Below are 26811 nucleotides of genomic sequence, written 5' to 3' on the forward strand. Positions count from 1 at the left end.
GGATAGGCGGAGAGGAGGAAATACGTCTGAATGCCACTGGCCTTTTGAGAGTGAAGCTGGTGAAGTATGTGGGGAGAGGGCAGCTAAGGCCTCTCTCCAAAAGCAGGACTCGGCACTCTTTGTGGTTTGCTCTGCCTTCTCGCCTAGGGCGCTGTCAGTGAGTGGATTGCTGAGGGTGGATGAGTGGCCACCCCAGACTTCCTTGACAAGGTTTTCTTTTCCTTCCTCCTACGTATTCTCATTCCTTCCCCTCTGCACTTGAGGGAGGGAGGGAGGGAGTGAGTGCTGCTCTGGGGCCTTCCCAGGGCACAAGGCCAGATCCAGAGCTTAACAGAGAGGGAAGCTGGGCTCTCTCAGTGCTTCTGTGGGCTCAGTCCATTTACTTAACAAGCACCAACTGACGCAGGCCTTGTGAGGCGCGGGTCTGGAGATGTGCAGATGCACACACAAACCCTGTGCTCTTCTCCTGACTCTTGGGGGGTGAGAGCAGGCCTGGCTGGAGGGTACAAGGGAGGGAAGCAAAGGTAGCATGACGGTGTGTCCGCCGGAAGATGAATAGAGGATAGCATTTCGGCCACCTGAAAAGCACACTAATGTCTAGTGTAAGACAAATTTGCAAATATGACAGATTGTTCGTTTTTAGGACTAGAACATTCTGGAATGTGCATTTTTTTTTTCACTGAAAGGTGGTTTTGTGTTGTTTTTTTTTTTTTCCTCCCAATAGATTTTTAAAGACTTCCACGAAGGAGCAATTAACTTTGGACCCACCTATAAGTACGATGTGGGCTCTGCTGCCTATGATACCAGTGACAAATGCCGCACCCCGGCCTGGACAGACAGGGTACTGTGGTGGAGGAAGAAGCGTCCTTTTGATAAAACAGGTGAGTAGGATGTGCACATTCAAGAGCCAGTGGGGGGGTCAGACAATAAACACTATAAAGGAAAAAAATGCATTCACTCAGCCAGCATTCCACTGCTTGCAAATCACATGTTTTTCAATAACCCAAATGACAAAAAAAATCATCCCAGAATGATTTTTGGAAGCCGAGCTTTAGGGAGCCCCCTTCTGGCCTCTTTCTGGAGACAGTGACCTGTGAAAAGGTCTGTCCTGGTCTCCCCATCCCTCCTTCTGTCCTGCGCTCTGCCTGCTGTCTTGGGAAAGGAGGAGGGGGAAGTATCAGTGCCCTCTCCCCTCCCCACGCCCTCCCTCAGGCCCTTTGCCCGGCCCATTTTGTTTGACCAAGCTCTTTTCTCCTTAAAGCCTCTATTCCAAATTGAACGCGAGCAAGACACAATAAAAATGAGAGTGTTTTTTTAAATCAATCAGTTGCCAAGTATGTTTTGAACAGTTAATTACTACCCAACTGGGAATTGAAGTTTACTTGAAGTTAGAGCGCCTGTAAACAACTCCACATTTTGGGAGAGATGTTTGCTGAGCTTTCAAGGCCAGGAAACCACGTTCCGATAAAAAAGATAAATATTCCTTCAGTTAAGTTTATGAACATCCGTTTGGCCCCAGGGCACTGAGGCTGTCTAGAGTGAATCCTGGCTCCTTGGTCTCCATGCCTCTATATGAATGGCTGCAGGTCACCTGTAATTCCAGGGCCCTGGCAGGAGTTGGGGGGACTGGGCAGCAGGGATGGCTGCACCCCACGCTTACAGTTAACCTACCTGGGAGGGTGGTAGGTGGCTATGGTCATTACTGTTCAGGATAGCCTGCATGTGAGGAACTTCTTTAACCTCAGGGGCCCCAAACACCCTGAACCCAGGTTCAAGTTCAAGGGAATAAAGTGAATGAGCCTGAGCTTTGAGGTGGTTTGAGACAGAGAATCCTGCTACAGGTGTTTGTAATTGCATTCATGTATATTGATATGATTCTGTGTTACATGTGGGCCTCTTGAATGGACCCCCCTGGGAGTAGCTGGAGAACTCAATCTTCTAGACAATGATCTAGATGGAGACACCAAAGTCAGACACACCTGGTCTCCCGGGACCCTCAGGTACTATGGCCGAGCTGAGCTACAAGCATCTGATCACAGGTACGCTGTCACAGGAGAAGGTAGTGTTTCCTCCCCAGGGGGAGCAGACATGCTCTCCCCCTAAAGGTACGCATGCGTGTGTGTGTGTGTGTGTGTGTGTGTGTGAGAGAGAGAGAGAGAGAGAGAGCGCGCGAGCGAGCGAGCGCGCAGGCATATGGGGAGAGTGAGAGTGTGTGCATGTGTGTAAAATACACTAAAGAACAAAAAATAAAACAAATACCACTGAGAATTAATAACTGGCAGCATTATTGCCATTGCTCTATATCATAAGTGACACTATTTATGAAAGTCTCAAAGACACAACCTGTTCTATCTCATGGCTTTTAATTGCTCTGAACTGATGTTGCTGAAAATCTTACTTGCTTGTCACTATTTCCAAGATACAGCCATCTAGGCTCATTTTGAGTGCTGCCCAGAATTCTACTAGCCAGATGCATAGAATTTAGACTTTCACCTATTAAAGGATAGTTTTCCTAGTGATTTATTTGTTTATTTATATTTGGTGCCAGGGATTGAACACAGAAGTTACTTAACCACTGAGCCACATCTCCAGTTTTTTGTTGTGTTTTTTTTTTTTTTTTTTATTTTAGGGCCTCACTAAGTTTCTGAGGCTGGTTTTGAACTTGTAATCCTCCTGCCTCAGCCTCCTTAGCTGCTGGGATTACAAGCGTGCACCACCACATCTGGCTTTTTCTAGTATTTTGTTATTACAGACATCACAGGGTTTTTACGTCTTGGATCCAGAGCTACTAGGTCCTCTGAGCGTTGCTTGGCCTCAGGCACCTTGAACTCTGGACGGAAGTCAGCAGCAGATGGCAGGGAGGGCAGTGGTCTGGTGGCAGCTGCTCGGGGAGATTAGCCTTGTGGAACATCTTGCGAGAGGCAGCAAAGTGTGGCCTTTGAGGGTTGGTAAGAAGTAATTTGATCTTCCCATAGCTGCTACCAAAATTATTTTATTGATTTCAACTTTGAGGAAAGAAATGAAGAAAGAGAAGGTGTGGTGAGCCAGTAGATCTACATCTTTAGATACTTCAGAATTCTTTAAATCCTGATACTACCTACAGCCCTAGACACAAATCTTGAAAATCTTCAGATGTATGACTTGGGTTCCCTAGTTGAGGAGTGGATCTAGAAACCTTCACCTAACCACCATTTATTGAGGGGTCTTATGTGCCAGACCTTGTTCCTGGCATTAGCGTTAAGTAATAAACAAAGATTCATGGAGTTCTCTACAGGGACAAACCTAAGTGCAGGCCAGGCTCAGTGTGTCTTCTACCCACCATCCAAGGAAGGCCTCGTAGCAGAGGCCTGACGGAAATGAGGGCATGAGCTCTGTGGATGTCTGAGGGAGAGCACTCCTGGGGCACCTGCCTGGCAGCACCAAGAGTCCAGGATAATAGAGGCGGGGCAGAGTGTGACGGAAAGAACCGCAGGGATGAGACGGGCCAGAAAACCAAGCCTGTAGAGCCCTGTGGGTGGGCCATGCCTGAGCTGCAGAGGGCATCACCTGACACAGATCTGGTTATCAGCCCAGCAGACTGGGGGGGGGGGGGGGAGCAGAGAACCTGTGGTGGCTTTGGACTGGTGGTGGCTGTGGTGAGGTTCTCTGGAGGGCTCTCTGATGGCTGCATGTGTGGAGAATGAGTTCATTCCTTGTCATTGCTGCATGCATGAAGCCACCTGCCCCCTGTGGCTCCTGCTCTCACCTAGTCACGCCCTGGTGACTCACGCATGCATGGGCTCCTCCAGGAAGGGTTTCTCCTAATGTGTTTTAAAAATCACTCACTTAGTCATGTCCCTGTGTGACAGTTTCTCAGTCATATTTTTTCCTGATTCCAGATGCAAAAAGAAATCATCATAATGATAACACATAGTAATATAAATTTGGGAGGACAGGATAATATTGCCCCCACTGTATCTCTTAATTTTTGTAGTTTTCTCTGGTTTTAAAGATTGCCACTTTATTATCACAATTTTATTTTTGGAGATGGGGTCCCACTATGCTACCCAGGCTGGTCTTGAACTCCTGGACTCAAGTGACCTCCCAGTTCAGCCTCCCCTGTAGCTGGGACTGGACTGTGTGCCACCGTGCCAGCTTTTCTGTTGTGGTGCTAAGGATCAAACCTCACGTGTGGTAGGCAAGTGCTCCAGTCCTGAGCTACTCCCCGAGCCCTGCCGCTTTCTTCTATCCTAGTCCATAATTTAATTTCCACTTAATATCATATTATAAGTCTTCAATAAGATTACTTAGGGATTTTCTTCATTATAAGGGATTTTCTTAATTTTTGTAAATAGAGTGACACCTGTCCCTGTGTTGGAATCACAGCAGTGCTGTGTTCTTTCCTGCGTGTCGGGTGGTTGTGTCTCTTTCGGTGACTGTGGACCATTTCCCATTAGGGCATGGTAGAGGGCTTTCCTCCCTCCCTCCTGTCAAGGATGCTGTAAACAGTCAACCTTGTACATAAACCTTTGTCTGCCTCTCTGGTCATTTCCTTAGAATAAAGTCCTACAAATTCAATTGCTAAGTCAAAAGACATGAATGGTTTTGAGATCTGTGACACAAATTGCCAGCTAGTCCTGTGAAAAGCCGGCACCCCCACCACGTGCACCCCCACCCGCCCCTCCCTCTCCCTGGCAGCACCAAGGACTGTCAGGGGAGGAGTCCTGGCTGATGACTGGTGGTTTTCTAAGTTCTGGGTCATGTTCTCAGGGCACTGTGGTATTTCTTTCCTCTCTCGGATCATACTTAGAAATGCCAGGAGATGATACGAAGATGGGGGAGAGATGAAGACTAAGTGCTAGGGTGCAGCCGCCTGCGGATCTGTAGGCTGATGTCACAGTTGGTGGCAGAGCTCTGGGGGACCGGGCCCAGGCCTAGCACTGGGCAGTACCTGCCCCGGGCTAACCATTCTCGCCCTCTTCCCTTCCTGTCTGACGCAGACCCGTGCTGGCCATCGTGGAGGTGGAAGTACAAGAAGTCGACGTGGGTGCTCGGGAGAGGGTTTTCCAGGAAGTGTCCTCTTTCCAGGGCCCCCTGGACGCCACCGTTGTTGTAAACCTTCAGTCGCCAACCCTAGAAGAGAAAAGCGAGTTTCCCGAGGACCTGCGGGCTGAACTCATGCAGACCTTGGGGAACTTTGGGACAATTGTGCTCGTCAGGTAGCCACTGCCCTCAGACATGGGCTCCGGGCTGTGGGAGGATCTGGGAGGGCTGCCAGGTGGTTCCAGGCTGTGACTAGGCTTCTCTCACGTACTCCAGGATCAACCAAGGACAGATGCTGGTGACATTTGCAGACAGTCACTCAGCCCTCAGCGTCCTGGATGTGGATGGCATGAAGGTAAGTGGCACTGGGTCACACCATGGAGCAGGCCTGACTGATCTCACTTCTACATGGCTGTGTCTTCCCTTCCTCGGGCCTGGCTCATGCTGAACCTGTGGGGACCTGTGCCTGTGTGTAGGTGCCACACAGAGAAGGAGCTAGGATTGGTTGTGGTTCTCGGGTGTTATGGGACAGTCCTGGCTACTTGCAGAATCTGGCTGCCACTGAACTCTTAGTGTATTTCCCTGCCTCTGTGCAGGAGAGATTCCTTCTCTTCAGTATGTGTTTTGGGACATGTGGCTCATAGGTAGTTTCCATTTTAATAAATTCTGGTTTTAAACTTGCATGGAATGAAAAGATGGTGATGATGGGCAAACTTTTATTCAGACCAAATGTGAAAACTGTGCTGATTCCACCTGGGGCCTGGGCCCCTGTTTTTTCTTAGCCAAACATGAAGATCGGCCTGTGCCCGGTGCACAGGTGGGAAAGGGGCACCCTGGTCACAGGCTCTGCTGTGACTTTGGTATTTCTTTTCACTTACCATGCTGTCCTCACAGGTGAAAGGCAGAGCGGTGAAGATTAGACCGAAGACAAAGGACTGGCTGAAAGGTTTGCGAGAGGAGCTCATTCGAAAACGGGACAGCATGGCTCCTGTGTCCCCCACTGCCAATTCCTGTTTGCTGGAGGAAAACTTTGACTTCACGAGCCTAGACTATGAATCAGAAGGTCAGTGACCCTTTGAGGAGGGGCAGGCTAGTGTTGCTCCTATTTGGAAGGGTTATGGAGGACATTTGAAGTGTGAGTATCACATCCGTGTGATCCACTGTTCGTGTCTGGGGATGATACAGGAAATGGTAAAGGGACCCAGAGACATTTGGACTTACACCATGCTGTAGCCAGGTGTGGTGACACACACCTATAATCCCATGACCCGGGAGGCTGAATGAGGATTATGAGTTCAAAGCCAGACTCAGCAACTTAGTAAGGCCCTAAGTAACTTTGCAAGACCCTGACTCAAAATAAATAATACAAGGGATTGGGGATGTAACTCAGTGGTAAAAGTGCCCTTGAGTTCAATCCCCAGTACCAAATAAAATAGAAAAAAGAAAAAAAAATTAGCTTTGACACTATTGGGGTTGTGGGTGCAAGTGGAAGTGGGAGCCAGGGAGGCGAGACCCCGGCTGCAGGAGGTGGGCTGCAGCATCCTGGTGCAAGCCAGAAGACCCACTGACCAGAGGCTAGGCCCTTGCGCCGGACTGTTTTTACCTCACTGTGGGCCAATCCTCCTCCCAGGGGATGTTCTCGAAGATGATGAAGACTATTTGGTGGATGAGCTCGTACAGCCTGTGGTCTCAGACAGTGAGCTGGGGGGAGACGACCCTCCTGATGCCCCCAGCACTACAGCGGTGGCACCTGCCAGCAAGTCTCCAGCACTAACCAAAAAGCAGCACCCGACGTACAAAGGTAGCTCAGCCTCCTTCCTCACGTGGGAGGAGACCGTGTCGCCCTGTGTCGCAGCAGGCAGTGCTAGGTAGTGCCAGCAATCCTGTGCAGTCCTGGCAGAGGCCCAGGAAGGCAGAGAGTGTAGCACTGTACTCTGGGCAGGAATCCAGTAGCCTCATGCTGATTTCCTCTAGGTATTTAATTTTTTACAGCTTGTACTCCTGTAACACCAGGTTCAGGGTAATGCCTATTTCCTCTGTAATTCCCATTTCCCAGTTCTCAAGTGTGGTTACATTTGTGATTTTTTCATCCTGAAACTTTTGTAATTCAATCCTTCAAGAGAGAGACTTAATATCTACAACCTGACATATTGTTCCATTCACATAATATGATATTTTATACAGCCATATTATATAGCAACAGCATTATATCATCTTAGACTTAGGGTAACTAAAAGGCCACTGGATGGAACTGCATACCCTGGATTCAATTGTAGAGTAATTCTTTTTTTTTTTTTAATTCACTTATTTGTATGTGGTGCTGAGGGTTGAACCCAGGAGCTTGCACGTGCAAGGCAAGTGCTCTACCTCTGAGCCACAACCCCAGCCCTTCAGAGTAATTCTTTTGAATAAGTTTTAAAGCCAGCTGGTGTTACGTGGCTGGCGAGTAGGGTAGTTCATATTTCTGCATTAGACCAGATTAAGTCTATTCCATCCTGAAGGTGTCCGAAACACATTCAGTATCAGTCACCGTGTCCCTACTTGGACAGCTCTAACTTGGCCATGTGTTGGGCCCCTTGAACTGGGCCCAGGAACAGAAAACAGGGCTGAAATTGAATTAAGGTACCTCCTAGGGAAGTGCCTTGCCAGGAAATGCAAAGACCCCCGTGTTCCCAAATGACAATGCTTCCCAAACTGAACAGTGGCTTGCCTCCTGGGAACCACAGGAGCTTTTAAAGTTAGAGACTGCTGAGCCCCACCGTAGAGATTTGGATGGGATCCTGGAAATCTGGCATTTTGTGACATTCCCTCGGTGGGTGGGATGCATGGCTAAGTCCAGCAGATGCTGCCCGACACAGAGGCAGCAGCTTTTGTCCCAGTCACGGTGGCTGTGCGCACTGCTCATGCAGAGAGGCTGCTACCCTGGCATGGAAGCAGGTGCGGGAATGTGCTCTTCAGAAGAGGTGGCCTCTTACCAGGAGCAGCTGTTATTTGGGCAGCCCCTGGGGGCCAGGCCAGGAGTGAACACAGTTGCCTCTGAATGAAGAAATTAATAGAGCAAAAGGACCTTGGGCAGCCTGGCCCCTGGTGAGCACCAGGTGGGAATGTCCGAAACCCCAGGTATTCAGCCATTCCGCTGGAACCTGTTTTACTCCAGTTTCCGCCTCAGATACACGGGCTTGAGCTGTTGGGTTTGAGGGACAGGGTGTCTGAGCCAAAGATGAAATATAAGGGGCTATGTCACGGTGTAGGAGAAAAGACCTGTAACTGGGTTTATGTCATGAGCCAGAGGCAGCCACCTCCACAGGCCCCTCTTGGCTTCTCGGAGGGATGTGAGGCCAGTCAAGATGGCTGACACTCATGAGGTGGCAGCCCAGGCTCTGGCCACCAGGCTGGCAGAGAAAGGGAAATGCTCTCAGCCTCTAAAACAGTGATCACTTTTTAGTGAGGAATGAAAACTTTCCTTCCTCTGTGTGGAATTCTGGCTGATTGTTTTAGAAGGAAACAGGCCTACTCTTTAAAATTTGTTAATGTCTCTCAAGTCTGGAAAACAAACTGTCCAGGATTGACTGGGTGTTCCAAGAGGGCACTGATGCATCTGCCCATCAGGAAGGGGTGCCATTCCTGCACAGGCCCTCCATTGTCCTGGGTAGCTCTGCCTGCCACGGGTGGCCTCTGTGCACAGGCTCTTGTCTGACCATTTACACCTGCCATATCCTTCAGACGATGCTGACCTGGTGGAGTTAGAGCAGGAGCTGGGAGCCATCGGAGATTTCCGCCACCGTTCTCCAAGCAGGTCTCTGTCAGTTCCCAGTAGGCCTCGGCCACCTCACCCACCACAGAGACCCCCCCCTCCAAGTAAGATTTTGCTCGACTTTGGCTTGCCGCAATGCCTGCTGGGGATAATCGCACATCTCCTGCTACTGAAAAAATAGCACTAAACAACCTCCCAGCCACCGAGTCCCGCCATGCTTTTCCCTGCATTGGGCATCTTTGTCTTAAATCCAGGACATACTGATAGTACGGGCAGTTGTCTTTCTCGTGGCAAATGAGCTGTCCGTCCTGTACGCTGCTTCTGCTTTCAGCTGCCTTCAAATGGAAACCTTCAGAATGGAAACTTGGCACCGCAGCCCAATGAGGAGGGACTATTCTAGCTTTTCAGAGTCGGGCTGCTGCTTCCTTGGCCTGGCCCTCTCTGCTGCTTAGGAGTCTAGCAAGCCCAGGTGCCTAACATGTATGCCTCTAACCCAGGTCATGATCTCAGACCCCTGTCACTGGCTCCAGTCACACAGGAAGTGGTTTTCTTCTTGCTCCTTAAACAATGCTTTTTCCCATCAAATTTGTCTTCATAACCTCAAAATACAGCTGTGGCCTGCTTTCTTTTGATCAGTTTTCATTTTACCACTGCAGTTTATTTTTACCCCCCCCCCAAAAAAAATATGACAATCAGATGTAGATTTTTTCCACAACCATTCTCTTCAGGTTTGGGGTCACGATAGTGATCCATGGCAAGCAAGGAGCACAGAGCATTTGAAATGTAGTTTTGCTTTTTTGGGATTATACTTAAACATTTATAACAGATGCAGTGGTAAATACCTGTAAACCCAGCTAGTTTGAGGTTGATCTGGGCAACTTAGTGAGACCCTGTCTAAAAAAAAAAATTAAACTGCTGGGGGCTGTAGTTCAGTAGTAATGAAGACTGGGTTCAATTTCCAGAATTGCAAAAAATGAAGATAAATTTAACAATCATGTAATTGTGAAGTTTTATAGAGAACTATGAAGAATCAAATTTAAAAATTCACTTGATATTACCTACAGATAAGATACTAACCAAAATACTTTCAGCCTTTCTGTTACATATATCTTGTAGCTACACATAACTTTAAAAACATTTTGTAAGCAAAGTTGGTTTCTATTTCACTTGATTGTCTTTCATTTAATGAAACACATTTTCTGTGTCACTGAATATTTTAAAAGAGGACTTGTTAATGGCTATAAACATAATGTTTACATAGTTTATTTCTCTGATTTGGGAATTTTTTTTGTTTTCCTCAAGACATTTAAAAAATTTGGACCTGGTAATGATAGTGTGTTTTGAACCACTTAAAAATCAATTGGTTTTTATATCCAATTAGAACCACCCCTAGAATATTAGATTCAAATTTGTCCAAATCATGCTTCTCCAGAGAATCTGCATTAATAGACCAAGCTGTTAGAGAATTAGAAGAGAAACTCCTCACGCATGCTGGGCATGCGCTCTGTGCCCCGCCAGCACCCACACCTAGCCAAAGCTGCATCTGCCTGCACAACTGCCTCCCTCAGCTTTCTTGTAGCTCCTTGGCAACTTGTGACTCCACTGAGGCTGAGATCTGCCCTTGTTGGTTTTTCCAGCTGGTTTAATGGTGAAAAAGTCAGCTTCAGATGCATCCATCTCCTCCGGCACCCATGGGCAGTATTCAATCTTGCCGACAGCAAAACTTTTGCCTGGAGCACCTCGGCAACCCGTGAGTTTCTCTGTTCAGCTCCAAGAAACAATTGCATTTCAGACATGTCCAGCCTGCCCCAGAGATCTGCAGGATCTCTCTTTGCCCCTCTCCTTGCCTACCACCTCATTCCCATCTCCCCTAACTCTTGTAGATTGTAAGTGGTTGTACAAGGTATTCTACCAGAAAGTCACCTTGGACGAATCCCCAAGGGTCCCCAAGAATCCCCAAAGTGCAATCACAGGTTTTCCAAGTCGTGCTTCTCTCCTGTGATTCTTGACCTTGTCCTTGGATGACAGGCTGTTGGTTAGCATAAGGGAAGATAGCAGAAATTGAGATCAGTCATAAGAAAATAAATGATGGTCATTCTGGTGCCAGAATAGTTGAGAGAAGCTGCTAAAGAGACCTAATAACCACATAGAGGGTCATAGCAAGACTAACCCTCGTGGGGGTCCAGAGGGCCCAGTGACCTGCCAAGTGTTGCGAAGGTCAGCAGGAAGAGTTGAGGCAGGTGAAGGCAGGTGCTGAGGTGCCTGGGTCACCACACAGTCTGGTGAGCCAGGCCAGGCAGGCGCACACCATCACAGGCCATAAGGAGTGACTAGATAGCAGTGGTGTCCAATGGTGATGAGTAAGGAAACTCAGGTTATCTGGAAGGTATTTTAATACTCAGATAAGCCATGGAAGGTGTGGCATAGTTCTGCTCTCTGGATTTTATCTGGTTATTGAAATAAAGAGATTGTTTTACCCCATTGCAAATCTTTCATTCTCTGGTTTGGGAGAACAGAGTCATCAGCTCTGACCACTCCTGGATTCTTCTTCTTGGAATGAAAGTGCTCCTAGGGGAAGAGGGATTGAGAGGTTCAGTTTAGATTTGGTGTTTTTAATCCACATCTGATGGGGCTTTGTAGGGTTCACATATATAGCACAGACCCCTACCACCTGGCAGACCACCAGCACGTGCTGAACACACCACCACCCAGGCTGCTTTCCCACCTTGTTGACATGCTTCTCTTCTTCATTCTGTCCTCAAGCCCAAAGCTAGGACTGGAATAAGTAAACCTTACAATGTCAAGCAGATCAAAACCACCAATGCGCAGGAGGCAGAAGCAGCAATCCGATGTCTCCTGGAAGCCAGAGGAGGTAGGTGGCCTACACTGGGGAAGCTCCCTGTGGAGGGGGCTCAGTCTCCTTTCTGTTCATTTTTCCACTGAAAGTGGCCTAGGAAAAAGATCTTTTTTTCCTTTTGAAACAATATAAAATGAAAGTAGCCTTTAGTAACATTTTATTTATTTCATTTGTTCTCTATTTAAAATTCAGTAAGTATAGAAAATAAACCCAGGATTATTAAACACTACTTAAGAGAAAAATAAAATTAAATTTTAAAAAGGTTAACTGCAGGTGCTGACTCAGTCTGGCCAGCTCTGTGAAAGAGACAGCTGTGTGTCCTCATTTCAGGCTCAAAATCTACCTCTTAAATCTCGAGCAAGTGTAAGTCAATTCTGCACTGTCATGGGAGGCCCTCCTCCACCACAGTGCCTGTTGATTTTTTTCTTATTTCACTTACTCCAAGTTATCATAGTTTACTTAGGAATCTCCCATATTTAATCACTGGTAATTCACATTTGTTTTGGTTTGTTACAGAATCTCTTGTAGAGGGGAGATTGTGCCCATTGAAAAGGCATATGCAATCCCTGTCACCTAATTTGTTTTGAGCCAGTATTTTAACCTACTTGGGATTCTTACATAAATTTAGGGAGGTTGAGTTAGAAGGCTATTGTAGAACTACATACCACAGATGGTTTATTTTTATTAAAAATTAAAACTGTGACTGTAACAACCCACATATGCCTATTAACTGATAAAATGACCAAATATGGTATAGCCATACAATGGAATATCATTCTGTCATTTAAAAATAAGAACTGATACATGGTACACTGTGGGTAAACCTTGAAAACATTAGGCCAAGTGAAAGAAGTCAGACACAAAAGGCCGTATGTTATTTCCATTTATAGGAAATGTCCAGAACAGGCAAATCCATAAAAGTTATTAGTAGTGAACTGGGTGTGGTGGCACACACCTGTAGTCCTAGTGACTCAGGAGGTGGAGGCAGGAGGATTGCAAGTTTGAGGCCAGCCTCAGCAATTTAGCAACAAACTTGGCAACCTATCTCAAAATAAAAAAGTAAAAAGGACTGAGGATGTAGTTCAGTAAAGTGCCCAAGTTCAACCCCCAATACCAATAAAGTTTGGTGTCCAGGCTAGAAAGAAGAGGGAATGGGGAGTGACTGAAATGGGTATGGGGTTTCTTTTTGGTTAATGAAAATATTCTGAAATTAAATAGTGGCAGTTACTGTATAAGTTTGTGAGTATGTTAAGAACCACTGAATGTTAATGTAAAATGAGTGAATTTTATGGTATATAAATTACATTTCAGTAAAGCTTCTGTTTTTAAAAAACTCAGTTGTAGATGCTAGTAGTTTGAGATTTTAAATCTACCCACATTCTCAACTTAACATTTTCTTGCTCATGAGCCTATTGAGATTTGATACATTTTAAGTCATCTCCCCTGAAAAATGTCAGTACGCATGACACTTTGCACATGGTGTCAGGGTCTCGCTGATCTCCCATCAAGACCATCCCTGGGTACCAGGTCCCACCTCTATTGAGAAGGTGAACACAGAAAATACAAAGCTGGACACAGCTGGTGTATTCTGACAATCTCTGAGGATTTCTTTTTAAGAAAAGAAGTACACTAAATTAGTAAATTATCATTAAGATACAGACTTCCAAAGATTAAATCACACAGTAGGTTGCCTCGTCCTCATGCTTGAGCCTGTGATTTTGTCTCAGGCGTCCCAGAAGAAGCCTTCAATGCCATGGCCCTGAGAGACCAAGGATCCTCCAAACTAGAGGCCAGACCTGAGCCCTCCCAAGTGCCCCCACTCCTGCCCCAGCGGCCTGCACCCAGGGTTCCTGTCATCAAGAAGCCAACCTTGAGGAGGACGGGAAAGGTAGGGATCCGGAGCACTCTGAAGTTGCTCGAATATCTTCTTAGATTAAGGTATGTCTCTTAGACAAAAACCAAGTTCAATTTGGCTTTTCCACCCACATTCTTGAGTCCTAAACCCAGCTGCTTCTTTCTGGAAAGCCGTTTGACAACCGCTTTCTCCCTCATCCCTCTGCTGCATCTTGGCCCCAGCAGAGCAAGAACAAGCAAGCCACTGACTCCTTCAGAGACTCTCACTGTGACGAGAGAGACTTGGAGAGATTCTGCTTCCTTGGTGTTGGGCACCACAGGAACCACTGTGGGGTGTTTTCCCAAGTGGCCCGGCACTGCCATCTGTGTGGTATGTGCACGTAGTTTTACATGCACAGATTTTACGAACATTGGAGAAACAATGAGTGATGTCTCGGTTAGCAGTTCTGCCAGGGCTCACGTGGCCGCAGTCTGTTGAGATCCGACAGCTTTTCTTGCCACTTTTCTTGCAGATTGTTTTTTGCTCTCGCTCTCAAGCTTCTCAGCCTTGCTTACTGCTTCAAAGACATGAGTTTGTAAGGACAGTGGCTGCCCAGAGACTGGCACCTATAGACACATCCGGATCTTCCGTTTGATCTCAGTTCTAGGAACAGGACCCTCGGTAATCCCTGCCTGGGCCTCCCAGAGTGACTGCTGCTCCTCTATCTGTGGAGAGAGTGAGAGGTGGCCCTGGTGCCAACTCTTCGCTGAGCTTGCTTTGTATTTTCTGGGTTGCGCTTCTCCATGTTGGCTCGTTGCCACATGTCCATTTTCCATGCCTTCTTGCAAAATGGACCCTTTCCTTCCTCTTCCTTCCTGCATTTGCTTTGTCTTTTAAAAGCCAGGAGCAGAATAGATTCATTTTTCCCAACCAGCTGCACAGGAGCTATGGTGTCAGGCTGGTGGAGAAAGGATCATGCTTCTGGTTTGTTTTCTAAAGAACCAGAGGAGACACTGGGATACCCATGCTTGCCCACTAGGAATTGCTTCCCTAGCAAAGCTGCATTTCAAACTGTGGGTTGATTTCTTTGTGATAGTTTTGAAGCAGAACTAAGGAAGTGAAGTTCCTATGTAATGTTCTGCATTCTTCATATTTAAATAAAAATGATTCAAGGAGAAAGGCTATCCATTGGTCCTTCATATAGCTTCATGCTGTGACATGTCATATCTCCCGAGTTGGCACAGACTGCATGAAGTATCTGCAAAGCTGCGGCCTCCAGGAATGTTTTCAAAGAGGTTAGCTTTACATAATGAAAGAGCAGAATTCCCTTTCCTAAGGTAACAATTTTGTCTCAAATTGCTCACTGTGGCCCTGGTTTCAAAATTCCCACTCCTCTTTAATTGGACATGCTGGTCTGTCCTGATCAATGTGTGCTTCCCTAGTGACACTGCTGGCATCTCAGACTTCCTCCAATCCTGAATTGGCTGGAATGTCAGCTCAGTCTCCTCCCTGTTCCCTGCTGCCCACTGAGTGTTCTGAGTCTCAACTTACTAAAGGCTGGCTTCTTAGTTACACTCTTTTTACCTTTCCTTAGCCCATGTCACCAGAAGAACAGTTTGAGCAACAGCCTGTCCATTTTATAGTCGGAGACCCAGAGACAAGCCTTGAAGCCCCTCTTCCGGCTACAGCCCCTCGAGTCCCTCCTGTTCCCAAGCCAAGAACATTTCAGCCCAGTAAAGGTGACGAGAGGAGGCCCAGCAGTGGAAAGCCAGTGCCAGATGAAGCCCCTCTTATGGCAGGAGCCACCATGCCACCTGCTCCAGAGGCTCCATCTCTGGTGCCCAGGGTGCCCCCAAGGAGGAAGAAGTCTGCACCAGCAGCCTTCCACCTGCAGGTTCTGCAGAGCAACAGCCAGCTCCTCCAAGACCTCACCTGCAGCAGCAGCAACGGCAGCAGTAGCAGCAGCAGCAGCAGCAGCAGCTGTCTATCCGGACCCCAGCCCGACACTGATAATCTCTTTCCACAAGTGGGTTTTCTTGGCACTACATCTGCCACAAGCCTAGAAACTGATAGCTCCAGAGTAATGAAGCCAGAAGCAGCCTCCCTTCTTGGTGATTATCCGGATCCCTTCTGGAACCTTCTCCACTACCCTAAGCTGTTGAATAATGCCTGGCTTTCCAAGAGCTCTGATCCTTTGAATGCAGGGGCCAGGAGCCCTGAGAAGGCACCCAGAGACCCAGCACAGGTCAGCGCTTCAGAAGCTGCTGAGGGCAAGATGCCATTAGACCATGGGGGAGAAACCTTTGGTCACTGGGTGACCATCAGTGACAAAGACAAGAGGACGACACTGCAGGTGTTTGACCCACTGGCAAAAACATGACAGACAACTCTGAAGGCACTCCTTCGCAGAATGGAGCCCTTCTTCCCCATAGGCAAGGCTTGAGCAGGGCAAAGCAGACATTTATTTAAAGGCACACTGAAAAGAACATTAGTGCATCTGTCACTCTTGTGTAGTTTACGACAACTCTTTTTTCAATAAGATTGTTCAGCTATGAATATGGTTTATTCAAGATTTGTGCATTTTAAATTTGCTCACAGGGGAACAGGATGACTCCTGTTAGGTTCAGTGTGTGAATTTTAAGGAAGGAAATCTAGCTATAAGGCCCAAGAAATTCTCTCCCGTTGAATTTTAAATGGTTGTTCAAATTTTATGTGTACGTAGTAGAGTTCTTGTTTCATGTTGTTTGTATTTTACAGATTTGGAATAACTCTTAGGTGACCCACCTGAAAGTTGATGCATAAAGGATGATACTAAAAGTAGTTGGGAACAGTAAAAGTTGTTCCTGGCCCACTTTAAACCAGGTTTTAAACATCAGAGATGGACACGACACTTGGTCAACCAAATGTCTAGACTTGTATGTTCCCATGAGCCCTTGTTTATTTAGATAGTCCTTCCTATCTGCAGGTTCTTTAGCCACAGACTTGACCAACCACTCAACAAAACTATTGTTTAAAAACTGCACATGTACTGAACACACCAGACATTTTTCTTGTCATTATTCTCTAAACATTATACTCTAACAACTATTTGCACAGCATTTATGCTTTATTAGGTATTATAAGTAATCTTGAGATAATTTATGGGAAGACACGCATGGGCTTATGTGCAAATATTATGCCACTTTATATAGGAGACTTATGCATCTGTGGATTTTGGTGTCTAAGAGGGTCCTTGAAGTGATGCCCAAGAATTCTAAGAGGTGCCCCTGATTATATGTAAATCTCATGGGATTTACACTATCTTGGTTCTAAAGCATACACCATTAGCTTACCCTCAGTTTAAACTAGCCGAAGACTCCTGGACCATGTCTTAGACACTGCATGCCCTTTAAACTGCTGTGGTCTTGAGCTGTGGTGTGCTGTTCACAGCAGGTGGTATCCACCCTCTGGTCCTTATTAACTGAAACCTCATGGACTCTTTCTTCCCCTTGTATTCCAAATCCCATGAAGGCACCAAATGTGAAAACTCATCCTGGCACATATAATATTTTCGTTGTTATTTGTTTCAACTTATCTACCTGGTTGTGGCTTTAGGAAGGAAAGAATTCTGTGTCCCTGTATATAACAATTCCCAGGGCATTATATCTGGGTTTGCTTATCTGTTTATTAGGTTTATTTTTATTTTTTTCTGTATGTTTTTCCTACACATTTCCAACACAACTTCTCAAATATTCAAGAATTGAGATCACCGTACTGTTTCATATTTTAAGATCAATGTTATAAGGTCTAGAATTCATTTGGAGCAGATATACTATTGCTTAGAATAAGTTCACCAGTAAAATCTCACCGAGTCACCTGCCATATTTAGGTCTTTCACATGACCAATCACAGCAGTGATACTGTTGTCCCTTATGCAGCACAGGGGGCATCCTGTACCAAATGCTATTGGCTGGGATGATCATGGTCATCTTACCTAGGATATACTACTCTTCATTACCAATAAGACCTCTGAGATTTTTGGATTTGTTTTTGTTGTCACTGTCAACAGACAGTAAGTCATATCTGGTTCTCAAACAAAATTTTGTGTATATCACTCCTTCTGAAAATTAACAAAAATCAGTGTCCCACAGAGATGAACAGGTACACAGTTGAGCAGTCACAGAAGATGTTGATTAGGTGATCAGAGTGCCATTGATGGCACTTACATACTTGAAAGGATTATGTTGTCCACTTCTTGTTTGTTACAGAGGTAAAAATCATATAGAGTAAAGGGGAGAAAGCAAGATGGGTTGCTTGGAGAAGTTAAATGATTGGCCAAGATGCACATCGCTACTAACAGGTAAAATCTGGAACAGAATTGAAGATTTCTTCATTCAAATGCTGTTTTCCCTGTACCCTCTTTTCCCACCAAAACCAAAACAACAATAAAAGACCACAGGCAAATTTGAAAGCAGATATATTTTACAACCAGTCAGAAAAGCAGAGGGAATCAGCCCCACAAAAGCTGCTTGCAAGAGGTGGGCAGTGGGCCTAATCTGTAGGTCTTTCCTTGTTCTAGATACTAGCAAATAGCAAATGAATGGTACAGAACAAAAAGGTAAAGTTCCATTAAGACAAGTGCTCATCAGACAGGTCACTCTTGAGATCTGATGGTTACTGTTAACACAGAAAATTTTGTTGATCTAGGAATTCAAGAAAATTTACAAGTAAAGAATTGACCAGGGGGCTGGGGTTGTGGCTCGGCAGTAGAGCGCTCACCTGGCACGTGCAGGACCCTGGGTTCGATCCTCAGCACCACATATAAATAAATAAGTGAAATAAAGGCATTGTATCCAACTACAACTGAAAAATAAATCTTAAAAAAAAAAAAAGAATTGACCAAGTATTAGTGGATCATGGGTGTTCACATTTAGTGAACAATATATACTGGATTTTGAGTTGGCAATATGTATGGTCCTCACACCAGAGTTCTTTTAAGAATGGAAGAAAATTGGAATAGCTTCATCTATTTTCTTAAATCAATGTTTATTAGCTGGAAGGTTTGTCAAGTTAGCAGCAGAGTCTGTTAAATAACCTTGATCATGACCAGCTGCCTCGGAAGGGATTTCATTTTTTTTTTTTTTTTTTTGGTCTGCTGTGATGCTACCATAAGGACTTCTTCTTATGACCTATGGTTCCATTACCGCTGTTCTGTAACATAGTGGAAGTAGAGTGCTTAGTAGCATACTCACCAGTCAGCATTGGCTCTCTGACCACAAGTCTAGTCCCTTTTAAAACAATCTCAGACTTCTTGCCCATTTTTAGAATTTGTTCTGGTAAGTGACTGAAATCAGGACATCTGTCCAAGCAATGCCTGAAAATGTTGAAAGTTGTTAAAAGTTCAAGATACTTAATAAAACTGACATATGTATAAGTAGAAACAAAGTATGTATTAAAAACTTCATGAGTGATGAAGGAACACTGCAAAGGTGATTGATTGTGGGGAATGAGTGATTAATAAAAACCCCATAATATTTTTTGAAGTGGTAAATTTGTACTGATGTTGTACAGAATATCTATTAAATATTTTTGTCTTTTTAATTGGGCTTATTTCTTTTCAGATATGAAGAAAACCTTGGAATATCTTATTTGGCTAGCCTTCTGTTCTGGATCAAATGTTTGTTATTCCTATATGTGAGTTTTTTGTTTTGGTTCATTTTCATAACCATCAAATTAACCTGATTATTTTTGCTTTTTCAATGTAAGTTTTTTTGACTTGAAAGGTGCTAGCAGGGACGGCTTCCGTCCATACTCTGTAACTATGCCACACTGTCTATAAGACCTGGGAGATGATGGGATGCAATTTCTCTTGGGCCTTACAGCAAATTTCAGAGCTCAAGCTGGTAGGAGCACATTACAGTGTAGAGGCAGGAAGGAGGAAGTGCTATTCAAGTTCTGTTCTGGTGTGTTCTATGCCAAACACCACACAAAATATGTCACAATGTTCTTTGGTGGTTTTTGAGGAATGAGAATATACTGATAATTCAAAACATAAATATGGCTGGTCCTTCATGACCTGTGAGGAGTACCACGTTGGATTCACTTACTCTGGGTGCATGGCACTGTGACTCAGGAAGAACCTTCCTTTCCAAGGCACTTGTGGAGATGGGCCTTATACTCATTTATACAAGGTAAACTGTTTGCCTGTATATGAGATGACAAGAGTTCAAGTAAGTAATTGTCAACAAAGGATCAGGGAACACTTGAGAAAAGAGGGTTAAGAATTTTTTGTTTGTTTACTTTCCTGGAGGACAGCAAAGTTGAGCAGGACATAGAGTTCCCATACACCGCTTACCTCCATACATTCAGCCTCCCTGTACTGATGTCCTGCACCAGAATGGTACATTTGTCACAACCAATTGACCTGCATTGACATATCATTATCACCCAAGGCCATAGTTTACCTGGGCTTTACTCCATGGGTCTGGACAATTGTATAATGACAGGTATTGCAAGGTCCTGTGCCAGCGGCTTCACTGCTCTGAAAACTCTCTGCTCTGCCTGTTCCTCCCTCCCCACCCTGCAGCCCCTGGCACCCACTGATCTTTTCACCATCTCCATAGTTTTATTTAGAGCTGGAATCATGCACTACATTGCTGCCTCGTACTGGCTTCCTTCAATTACCAACACGCATGTAGGCTTCCTCCATGGCTTTTCATTCATATCTTTTTAGTGCTAAGTATTCTACTGGCTGGATGTACAACAGTTGATTTATCCATTCCCCTTCTGAAGGATATTTTGGTTGCTTTCAGGTTTTGTCAGTTTACCAAAGAGGGCAATTGCTGGATCATATGTAACAGTATGTTTTGTAGCAAACTGCCATGCCATCTTCCGAGGTGTCTAGTCTGGTTTGCATTCTCATCAACAATGAACGAGAGTTCCTTTGGCTCCACATCCTCATCAACATTTGTTGTATTTTTGGATTTGGGTCATTCTAGTAAGTATGCAGTGGCATCTTCTTGTTTGCCACCTGTATATTTTTGGTGAGATATCTACCCAATCATTAGCCCCTTTTAAATTGGATTGTTCAATTTCTTGCTATTGAGTTTTAAGAATTATTTATATATTTTGGATATAGATGTTTTTAGATGTGGCTTTTGCAAATATTTTCTTAGTCTGTGTTGCCTTCTCATTCTCTTGGCATTATCTTTTGTAAAGCAGAAGAATTAAGAATTTGAAAAGTAACAAAGTGGATTTATGTACCTGGAAGGGATATTAGCTGGTGGGAGAAACAATTTCAAAGGATTAAATGAGTTTAGGGTTTTCATCTATAGGTGATGAAATAGTGGGTAGTTGTGATATCTGTGTGTGTGTAGGATGGTCAAGGTGACAGGCTTTGCCTAATAGCAGCTTGTCAAGGCATCTGGAATGTAGTTTATTAATAGTGTGAGTTAGGGGCCCCACACCTTCTTACTGAGGGATCGTTAGACAAGTACACTTAATAACAAACCATTGCTCATGCTTCCTTAATTGTTTCTCAAGAGGGTTAATTTTGTTGACATTTTCAAATAACAACTTCAGGATTTATATACATTATTTGAATTTCTTTTCAATGTTTAAAACATTTTCATTAATTTCAACTTTAATTTGTATCTGTTTTCTATGTTTTAACTTCGTTCTTTTCCTTATCTTAATTAAAAGCACTAGTTTCCATTTTTTTCACAATAAAGATATTTAAGGTTATACATTTCCACCTAATTATAGCCTAACAGCACCCTAAACATTTTGGCATGAATTATTAGATTATAATTTTGCTTTTATTTTCTCTTTGATTATTTAGGTGGCTGGGTACATTCCAAGTAAAGGTTGTTCTGTGATTTTTGTTTTTGTTATTGGCAATTTAAAGTTACTTTTAATTGTATTGTAGTGTGACCTGAGAATATAACCTAGTAATGCATTTACTTTTCAAAATTGTTTGTTGTCGTGTGAGGAATTTTTTTTTTTTTAAACTGGGCATTAAACACAAGGCCTTGTGCTTGCTTAGCGAGAATTCTACCACTAGCTGTAACTCCAACCTTTTTAAGTTTTTGAGACAGTGTCTCACTAAGTTGCCTAGATTGGCCTTGAATTTGTGATACTCCTGCCTCAGCTTGCTGATTACAGGCCTGGTGCAAGATTTGTTTGTTTGTTTGTTTGTTAGTTAGTTGGTACCAGGGATTGAACCCAGGGGTGTTCTACTGAACCACATCCCCAGCCCTTTTTTATATTTTATTTAGAGATAGGGTCTTTTGAACTCACAATCCTCCTGCCTCAGACTCCCTAGATGCTGGGATTACAGGTGTGCAGCACCGCACCTGGCCACAAGATATATTTTTTAAGTGATTTCAGTAATACAAAAAATCTTTTTCTTTAGTTGTAGGGTGCAAAATTGTGTGTGTGTGTGTGTGTGTGTGTGTAGAGAAAGAGCAAAGTTGATTAATTTCCTCTATGTATTTCTAGACAGGTTCTCTATGTAGGGCAGATCTGGAGAGGGGGATACTGCCCATTGTAACCAAGAACTAAGAATCTGTAGATTTTGTTGAATAAATAAATGCTTCTCAATTTGTTAAGTTTTTTGATTACTATTAAGACTTTAAATGACAGATTGCCTTTGCTAATTTTGACCAGTAGTAGATGTTTCTCTGGGGGAGAGGGTCTCCTTAGCTGGCATAATTCTAATCCTTGGGGCTCTCTGTCCTGTGCCATTGGTCTGTCTGTGCCTGAACCAATACTACATTGATTCATTTCATTTAACTTTGGTATCTGGTGAAACAAACCTTCCCACTGTAACCTTTTTCTTTAATGAATATCTTGGCTATTCTTAACTCCATATAAATTTTAGAATCAATGCAAATTCAATCTTAAAAAAGAGAAAAAAACTTATTCAAATTTTTGGAATTTTCAACTACATGGAATAAAACTGACATCTTTATAACATTAAGTCTTCAATTTAAGGACATGGTATATGTCTGTATTTAAAGTTTACATTAACAGTTCTAAAAATCATTAATTTGTTGTAAAAATTTTAACATATATGAAATCAGTGTGAACCCTCAGATATCAGATACATCTAGATTTAATAATAATTAACATTTTGCTATATGTCTTTATGGGTTTTTCTTTTAAGTATTTTAAAATAGTTCTGCTATCACATTTGACTCCTAAATATTTTCAATATTTCTCTAACATTTTTATAACCTTAATACCATATCTGATAATTTTAAAAATCATTTGCTATTTTTGTGAATATACTTAGAGGTTTTTTATATATTGATTGCATCAGCAACTTGCTTTCAAAAAAATTCTGAAAATTTAATGTACTTTAATATACCTAATATGCCACCACATATAAAAAACACCATTTACATACCATTACTCTTAAGAAGGCTTCAATTACGATGAAGCATCTATTGTGAGATGCAGCCCAATTACAGAGATGTTAAAATATTTCAAAATATGTCTTGGAATTGACAAAATATGATGTGTCAGTGCTTTTTGATTTTTTAAAATATATTTTTCGTTGTAGTTGGACACAATATCTTTATTTATTTTTATGTGGTGCTGAGGATCGAACCCAGTGCCTCACACATGCAAGCTGGGCACTCTACCACTGAGCTATAGCCCCAGCCCCATCTTTTGGATTTTTTTTAATGATCTGCAAATAATAATCTTGGCCTCTTCCTTCCTCATCCTGTGCCTTTGTATGTCTCTGTCCTGCCTTCTGACTGGCTAGGATACTTGGCACAGGTTAAATGAACATGTTGGTGCTAAGCATTCTTGTTATTCCTGTTCCTGAAAGGAAAGGTCATATTTTTGCCATCAAGTCTGATACTGTTTTTTCTTTCAGAGATCCTTTACTAGATTAAGGAAATTCTTTCTGCCTTGCCAAGTTTCATAAATGGTTGTTGAATTTCATTTAAAAAAAATTTCTGGGGGCTGGGGTTGTGGCTCAGTAGTTGACTCGCCTAGCACGTGTGAGGCCCTGGGTTCCATCCTCAGCACCACATAGAAATAAATAAATAAAATAAAGGAATTGACAACTACAACTAAAAAAAAAATATTAAACATTTCTGTATGTTCCCAAAACAATTGGTTGCCTCCTTCCACATATATGGTGAGTTACCCTGATGAGTATTTCACTGCTCAACACCACCTACACCATCCAGTGTAAATCCAACTCGGAACAGATATCTGTGTAAACATTGCTGGATTGAGTTCGTTAGTTTACTTAAGATTTTTGTAACTAAGTTCCCAAGTGAGAATGGCTGATTACTTTCTCCTTTTTGTACTGTCAGAGTTTTGGTATTAGTTAAGCACAGACTCTTCTGTTAACTACAAGCCTCCTTTATTAGAATGTCCTCCTTACGCTGTTGGTAACACTCACCTGTAGAGACACTGGGCTTCCAGTTTCTTTGTGAAATTTTAAATCACTGATTCTATTCCTTTTAACAGTCATAGGACTAGTCATGTTTTCTACTTCACATACAGTTGGATGCAGTATTTTTCTTAGTTTTCTATTTTATTTAAAACTTAACAATTGGCCCAAGTATTTATATTATCCTCTCATCTTCTGATATATACATTATGATGATATCTCCTTTTCATGCCTAAAACTGGTGATTTGTGCCTTTCCTCTCTGATTGTTTACTAGAGGATTGTTAGTTATATTTATCTTTTTTAAAATCTTATTTTATTATTTTTTACATGAGCTCTTATTTTTTTTTGCATTACAATTCTTAATACACCTTTATACCACAATTTATCATATATTTGTCTTTTTAAAGAATCAACTTCTAGCTTTGTCAAGACTTTTTCCCCCCTATTTCCTTAATTTATATTCTTTTCAAAATAATTCCATTTTCTTTCTATCTTCTTGAAATATGTGCTTAATTCATTTGGTTATATGGTCAAGTTTGAAAACATTGTGTATTTGCCATTCCTTGGATGTAGCAGAGTGCTCTAGATATCCCAGCAAGTCAATTTTGGTTCCCCAGCCATTTTTTTTGAAGGGGGGCAGTTCCTGGTTCTATACCAAGAAAAGTATTAAAATCTCCCATGGTTATTATTTCTTCTGTGGTTTTCTCCATTTTTGCATAACATAATTTTAGACCAAGTACTCATATTGATTCACAATTAAAAGTTACCATTTTTATAATGAAGGTAGTCTTTTATCACCAGGAAATGACACTTATTTTCCCTAATAATTTTTCTTGCCCCAAAGCATGTTTTGTCTGATACAGTTATAGCAGCTTTCAGTATTCTCTTGGTATTTGTACTTGGTATTTTCTCTCCTTATTTTTTGCCTTTCTGTTCCCTCATGCTTTAGATAGGTATTTTATAAAGAGCACACAATTGGGCTGTTTTTTTGTTTGTTTGTTTTTTCATTCCAGCCTGATATATACACCAGTATGTCAGTATTTTACGTGTGTGTGGTACTGGGAATTGAAATTATAGCCTCGTACATGGTTGTCAAGTGCTTTACGACGTTATTTTTTAATAGGGGGATTTACTCCATTTAACACTAATGTAATTATTACTAAACTTGAGTTTTAACTTAACCCTGCTATTCTGTGCATTTTTTTCATTTCCATTTGTGCTTTCCTTTAGATTTTTATCATTACCCCTTTTCTCCTCTCTTTGGTAGTTATTATACTCATTTTTTTTTTGCTTTTATCGGTTATCTCAGAAATCACAACGAATATAATTAAATTTTCAGGCCTAATGTTATCTCCTTCCTTCTGAAAAATGTAGCAGTCTTGGAGTATTCTAACTCCATTTAAACCATCCCAACTTGTATGTTACAGTTACTGTGTATTTTAATTTTCCATATTTAGCACCTATTCAGTACATTATTACTGTTTTATAAAAATTAATTTCCACTAACTCAAATAATTACTTTTTTTACTCTATTTCTTTTTAAACTCCAGTCCCTCTGACTTTATTAACTTCTGCTCAAATTACATCCTTCATCCTTTAACATTTCCATTAATGAACTATTTTACTTTATATAAAACGTCATTTCTTTTTTCTTTTTTTGACTGGACATGTAGTGTTTGTAGGTTGGGCTGATTTCTTTCAGCACATTGACAGTATCATTCCAGTGTCTTCCAATTTCTATCGATTTTCAACAGCAGCAGCTTTAACTGTTTCTGCAATTTTCCTGTGCTCAATATAGACATGTATTTATTTTTATTTGCTCTGTTGGATTTTTTAACATCACGGATCTGTAGATTAATGCCTTTCATCAGATCTGGAAATATCCCAACCATAATCTCTTGAAATGCTGTTCCTGGGACATTTTTTTCTTCTTTTTCTGGTACTCTTAAATAAGCAAATGGCAGTCTTTCCTTTTGCTTGTCTATGTATTTAGGCTCTCTTCATATTTCCCATCTTTGTCTCTCTCTGCTACATTCTAAATACTTTTTCTGACCTCTCTTCCAGTTCACTGATTTCAACTATTTTTCTTATCTATAATCTGGTTTTGGTATTTTATAAAATCTAAATCAATAGTAGTATCCTTTTTCTGAAGGTATTTCAACATTTTCTTTTTAAAACAATAGGAAGCATGATTGTTTTATCATCTGTATCTGACAGTTCTGATATTTCAAGCATGTATGTGTTTGGGCCATGTGTCTGCTCTGCTGTACTCATTCATGGCATCTTATTTCCTTGAATGTCAGGTTATCTCTGATTACTCACTGATTATGGCATTTGAAAAACTATTTGAAGGAATATATTAAGGGCAGAGATGAATGTATCATTCTCCTTTGATTCTATCAGATATGAGGGGACACAACCAGTCAGGGATCCTCTTAATTCAAGTCGTAGGCATGAGACTCCCTGGGTCACTTAAGACATGAACACAGGGTGGCTCCTTCTGAACATCCTTACTTTGTAGCCCTTTGTAGTCCAGTCAGTGTATGTTTGGGGTAATAAGATTTCCTTGACCACCCTTAACTTGGACTACTGTTCCCCTCACCTTGGGAACTGGCAAAAGCATTTCTCCATTTCTCCATTTCTCAGTTGTTTCTTTTAACTCTGCAGATCATCTCAGAGTGGCACCTTGCACAAGAAAGGTAAGTTGGGTCAATAATACAATTCCTGCTCTATGTCCCAAGCCATGTTGTGGAAGAAAGGCCTTTTAAAAAATTGCCCACAAGGAATATTTTTGGTAATTGTAGCATACAGGGGCCACCAAATAAGCTTTTGCCCTAAGCAAAAATAGTTTTGACTGCTGGTCTTCTCAGTGGTTTCTTAGATTTTCCTGGACTTTTATCCGTATTCCTGATTTCTTAGCTCTTTGATCAGTTAAAAATACTTCATCCT

At 42.6% G+C, this 26811-nt stretch overlaps 1 protein-coding gene across 5 annotated transcripts in view; it reads left to right on the top strand.

The window, feature by feature from the left end:
- Synj2 (synaptojanin 2) overlaps positions 1-19047 on the top strand; it is an 89825-nt gene extending 70778 nt beyond the window's left edge. For 2 of the 5 annotated variants that reach the window (XM_046456588.2, XM_046456589.2), the window contains 11 exons: positions 725-881; positions 1922-2039; positions 4980-5198; positions 5299-5377; positions 5917-6085; positions 6653-6823; positions 8746-8880; positions 10414-10526; positions 11540-11648; positions 13361-13521; positions 15062-19047. In XM_046456588.2, coding sequence (XP_046312544.1) covers positions 725-881; positions 1922-2039; positions 4980-5198; positions 5299-5377; positions 5917-6085; positions 6653-6823; positions 8746-8880; positions 10414-10526; positions 11540-11648; positions 13361-13521; positions 15062-15847 — 2217 coding nt within the window. In that variant the 3' untranslated portion in view covers positions 15848-19047. Of the gene's footprint in view, positions 1-724; positions 882-1921; positions 2040-4979; positions 5199-5298; positions 5378-5916; positions 6086-6652; positions 6824-8745; positions 8881-10413; positions 10527-11539; positions 11649-13360; positions 13522-13999; positions 14149-15061 lie in introns of all 5 variants that reach the window. The other 3 variants (XM_058583196.1, XM_058583197.1, XM_058583195.1) reach the window with 3 other exon arrangements.
- Positions 19048-26811: the final 7764 nt, after the last annotated feature.

This window comes from Marmota monax, unplaced genomic scaffold, assembly GCF_021218885.2.
Source record: "Marmota monax isolate L192 unplaced genomic scaffold, Marmota_monax_Labrador192_F-V1.1 WCK01_AAM20220418_F8-fsc00164, whole genome shotgun sequence".
NCBI classification, from domain to species: Eukaryota; Metazoa; Chordata; class Mammalia; order Rodentia; family Sciuridae; genus Marmota; species Marmota monax.